This window comes from Neltuma alba, unplaced genomic scaffold (genome assembly GCF_004799145.2).
Source record: "Neltuma alba isolate B1F8T4 unplaced genomic scaffold, ASM479914v2 tig00010389_pilon, whole genome shotgun sequence".
Lineage (NCBI taxonomy): Eukaryota > Viridiplantae > Streptophyta > Magnoliopsida > Fabales > Fabaceae > Neltuma > Neltuma alba.
In genome coordinates this window covers 212,351-217,771 of record NW_021635292.1, presented here as the reverse complement: position 1 = coordinate 217,771, position 5,421 = coordinate 212,351, and the positions used below count along the sequence as shown (strand labels likewise).

General features: G+C 31.1%; 1 protein-coding gene across 1 annotated transcript; it reads left to right on the top strand.

Annotated features, from left to right (window-relative positions):
* The first annotated feature begins 1,309 nt into the window (after positions 1-1,309).
* Positions 1,310-1,661, top strand: LOC114756359 (14 kDa proline-rich protein DC2.15-like). The gene has a single exon (XM_028945301.1). The coding sequence runs from the start codon at positions 1,310-1,312 to the stop codon at positions 1,649-1,651; it is 342 nt and encodes a 113-aa protein (XP_028801134.1). The 3' UTR covers positions 1,652-1,661.
* The last annotated feature ends 3,760 nt before the right edge of the window (positions 1,662-5,421 follow it).

Here is a 5,421-nt window from a genome sequence, read left to right as displayed (position 1 = left end):
AACAAGAGATAAAATTGTGAGTTTACAAATAACAAATAATGTACTTTTAACTAGTAGTTATTTACTTAAAGCATTCACCTCAAAAGAAGTTATTATCATATAAGAGCTATATAACTAATTAGAATATACTAAAAAAATTCATTAAATTAGTTATTTACATTGTAAATGAATGTTATCTTACCTAAAATATCATTATTAATCATGTGTATGCAAACTACTCCTTAATGAAAACTTTTTAACATATGTAATCGATATATAAATTACTTGGAGGTAAAATAATAAATATTAAACACAAAATAAATTGATGTTTCATACTTAGTACCAAATTGAATTTCCATTCAACTCTTAGGCTAGAGATCACAACACAACATATGACCTTTTAAATTATATATGCACATACAGCTAGCTTTTATACTCTAAAATGTTTTCTTATTCCGCGAGGAGAAAAATGCAAATATTATATATGCAACATAATCTTCATAATCATACCTCATGTTATTGTGCCGGCTTTTGTTGACAGTAATCCTCCATGATATCCGGTTTACTTTGAATAAAAATAAAAGTTCGGGGACTTCACATGACACTCCTAACTCATAATCATATAATAACGGATGCAACATAATTTTACGTTGTTATGCGTGCTTGCACCCTTCAACAAATATCTTAATGTGTTTATGCATACACTACTTTTTCTGGTTCTATATATAAAACTGCTTTTAATACAAGATTTTTTCCAAAAATTTAAAATAATGTTTATAATTATTTTTTAAAATGTTAGCTTAAATAAGGATTATAATTTAATTAAAGGTATTTTGAAAATAGAGTTTTTAAAATTCTGGAAAAATACATATGGTTCCCAAATAAAAAATTAATTACTCACATTCCCAACAACATACAAATACAAAACTTTGAAATGCACATATGATTAAAAAAGAGTTAATTTCTTACGGGGACATTTTTAATTATCCCTAAATATTTTAAATGACTTTGAGAAAATAAAATGGTATTGTTCAAATAACTGGTGCATTTTAAATTTATTTTACATTGATTATCTCTTATCCTATTTATACAACACATTAATTAAATCTCTTTCTTTCAATTCATCTCACAATTACTTTCAACTCTATTTTTTAAAACAAAATCACAACTCATTTCCATTAATAAATCGTTAAGCACATTAATTAATACACTACAATCTCACCTATAAATACACCTCCCTATGCCTCTTCATCTTCACAAACAAAAACCAATTCACAAAGGCATCATCAAGGAGTTAAATTAAAAGCTCTTGATTCTTTTGTGATAAAAAATGGCTTCCAAGTCCCTTGCCTTTCTCCTCTCTCTCAACCTTCTTTTCTTCACAATGGTGAGCTCCACCTACGTGCCATCTTCAGGGGCTCATTGTCCCATTGATGCTCTCAAGTTGGGAGTGTGCGCCAATGTGTTGAATTTGGTGAATGTTAAGATTGGATCCCCACCAACACTCCCATGTTGCAGTCTCATTAAAGGTTTGGCTGATCTCGAAGTTGCCGCTTGCCTTTGCACTGCCCTTAAGGCTAATGTTCTTGGCCTCAACCTCAACATTCCCATTGCTCTTAATGTCATTCTCAACAACTGTGGAATGAAAAACTCTGGCTTCCAGTGCTTTTAATTAAATTAAATATTCACCAACAACATGATTATTATTGTTTGTATGCTTTCTTCAATCTGGTTCACTGATTGATTGTTATTGCTTTAATGGAGGGAATAGATTATTGCTTATCTAATTCTTCCAAAAGCTTTCAGTGTATTTGATGTTTGTTATCTGAAAGTTGTTCTAATAAAAATAATTGTTTCTAATTTATCAATTTATTATCCAGGAGATTTTTATTGGGTTTTCTTCGCAGCTGTTTAGATTGCATGACTGAATAGTTATTTATTATATATCTCTTATTTTTCGTGATGTAACGATCATTGTCATTTTTTTATCGAGAGGGAAAATGGGCAGCACATGTCTAAACGACACGGGCATATCTCTAGCAGTTCTCATTTTAAATAGTATGACTTATATTTTAGCAAGATTAAATTCTAACATGGATTTGGCATTGCTACTTCGATTTTCTCTCACGAAATCAGATCAATATATAATTTTTTTTACACGGGTCGAAGAGCAACACGATATAATTATTTTAATAATAACACTTCTACACAAATAAATATCTATAAAATTAAAATCTACTAAATATTTTTCCGGTGGTGCTAAATAACACGGTAGTTTTTCAACGACGTGTAAAAATTTTTTTGAAGTTGGGAACCATCAAAACCAGAGATAGTAACACTTAAAGTTCCATCATTAAAAAAAAAAAAAAAGCACTTACAATTCACTTTCTGCCCGAAATAATGCCTGTTGTGTTTCAGATCTTTAAGAGAAAATTAGTGATAAGGACGAAAATACAAGTTTATTCGTAATTCGGAACCGTAAATTTAAATAATGATGGAAAAGGACCAAGATTCTAATTGCTTTGGAATAAACTTTCTTCTTACACTTTTTTCCCTTGAAGTGACATATCTAAATTAAAAATATGAACTTTATTTGAAATTCGTGATGTTAATTTTTAAATTTACTGGCTAATAAATTTCAAAATTATTTAAATTTATCTATATCGTAAAATTTTATTAATAGCTCCCTTTCCCTGGCTTGCTTTTGCTGGGAAAAAATTGTGAAATGGAATAAGCAATTTTGTCACTCGGGCGACACTCGCATTTGAGTTGGAATAAAAGGATTTGTAGTCCTCCGCCTTACTACTTGGCCATGCTGCCAAAATGATACTACTTTCAGTTTTAATTATAAGACCTCATTTGTAGACTACAAATGAAGTCTTATAATTAGAACCAGAGGTAGCACAAAAAAATATATGAGAATACCCCCGCCCCCAGCCAAAACCTAAAAAAGGGGTTCTAAAGTTCTTTTTTTTTTTTAATTTGTTTGCATCATCGATTCTGTTTTTCTTAATCCCTTTCTTAAAAGAGACCCTTCCCCCTTTTTCTATTGATATTTGGGGAAAAAAAACAAACAGTTATGTTATGGTCAGATTGATGATCATTATTGTATTATTTTCTAACGTAAAATGATTACATGATAACCATATTTGATTGCTGCCCTCAATATTTTAATGAAGGTGATTGTATTGTGATCCATATCCATCCTGAAAATCATTACAAAAACCCCTTCTAAAAAAAGATGTCAGCACAGTTCTGCAACCATTTTCAACCATGCCACCAGCCGAGGAACAAATTTGCTCCATTGTAGACAAACAAACTACTTTAATTTCACCTCTAGAACTAAAGCTTGCTCAAATCTTGAAAGAGCTCTACGCCCCTCTGGGGCAAGTTTTTTTTTTTTTTTTTCCGTAAGTAATGAGAAACTAAATGATGGAATTAAGAAAGAAAATGAAAGAAAAAAGAAGATTTGATCATTATTGGAAGATTTGAAAACATTTAAGATTTTGAAAATTTTTTTGTTATTTTTATTTCAGTAATCTTTCTAATAAGTGTAATATTTATTATTTGAAAAGATTAAATGATGTAATATTCTTTGTTATTTATAAAATGAAGGCTAAAGTGTACATTTGGTCTTTTAACTTTGTACAAGGTTTCAATTTGGTTCCTTAACTTTAAAAAGTATACTTTTAGTCCTTTAATCCTAAATTTTTTTTAAAAAAAGATGACATTAAGATTTTATATGTTGATAAAATATTCTCAAATGTTAGCATATGAAGTTTAATTTTCAAAAAATCCATGATTGTTACAAAAAATTATTATTGAAGCCTAATGATTTTACGGTTAAAGGACCAAATGTATGTTTTTTAAATTTAAGAGACTAAATTGAAACCTTAGACAAAATTAAAGGACCAAATATATACTTCAACCTAAAATAAAATACTATTGATCTAAATTGCCTTCTCTGTTTTGTGGTCTCTCTATTCTCTTTCCCTCCTCCTCTCCCTCCCCCTTCTCTTTCCACATTCTCTTTCCAGTTGTGCATCAATACTAGTATTGTTGACATTAATGTTTTGATGATGACAAAATTTTTATTTATAGTTCCCTAAACGATGCACATATACTTGATTGTTTTGTCCTACACCTCTGGGCCACATCCTATGTGCCGATGTCCTCTTAGCTCTCTTAATATGCGGTTGGACATGCTCTAGATAACTATTTTCCTCAACCGAGTCATTATCTGACCCAATTTCATAACTAGGGATTCTATCACAATTGCTTGAAGACATCTTGAAAATCCTAAAATTATTCCCGAGGTGCATCATGAACTCTTTTAAGGGGTATACTCGACTAAGTCACATCTTTCAAGTCTTCTAAGGCAATTAAGGTTCCTTTCCTAAGCTACTGAAAGCCTTTACTCTGATATAAAAAATGTAATATCTTACCTCTAGGACTCATTCCCATGTTTCCACAATCATAGAAAGCCATTCAAGTTTGTAAGAGACCAAAACATGAACTTTAAAAAACTTTTCTCTAAAACTCAATTTTTTTGGGAATTCTAAAAACTAACAGTCCTTTTTGAAAAACCATAACTAATTCTCATTTTAAAGATTGAAGAGTCTTTTACAGGGGAAAAATACTCAACTGGACTTCCACTGGCCAAATAATATAGTTTATGAGCACTGTAGCATCCAAATCTGTCCATTCTTGCCTCGTTAGAAAGATACATGCGTCTAGTATTTTACATAAAATTTTTACAGCAAAACCTTTCCATAAATAACGATAAATGGACAGCACTCTAATTTAGGTCACAGAAACAGCACTTGAAAGAATTCAACATACGTTCATGGCTACAAAATGCCAAAATCATAATCCATAGATAAACCTTACATGCAAAAGGGTAAATTCAAGGACACAACTATCCCAAAAACATCTCATAAGGATTAATACAAATTTTTTAACATAGTCTTCAAAATAAGCACATGCATGCATCAATAACAAAAAGATAACAAGCTTCCATTACTCAGCTACATTCTTTCCTTTCTCCATAGATGGACTTGGCCCTGAAATCTCAGTAGCACAAACCCATCATATACACAAACATGTTTGACATTGGATATAGATATTGCATCACCAACCTCTACATATAAGCATACATGTTCTTGCATGAGTATCTACATGTGTCCATAGTTTATACATAAGCAAAGAACCATATAAGCACTTTGCCATGCTTTCATCTTGCCAAGCTAAACATTATCACAATATTCAAATAATGCTTGAAGTATAAGAGGGGTAAGTAACTACCTTAAAGCTTTAAGACTTCCTTGTAATTCTACCTTTGAAGAACACCCTAGAGCTTCCAAGAAAACTCGAGACCTGTCTTCCTCCTCTCTTGCTTATAAGTGGTGAAAATATGTGCCCCGGAGGGGGGGGGGGTGGAAG

What these genes read in the sequence shown, in the direction of transcription:
- LOC114756359 (XM_028945301.1), top strand. Translation starts at nt 1,310, where the DNA reads ATGGCTTCCAAGTCCCTTGCCTTTCTCCTCTCTCTCAACCTTCTTTTC.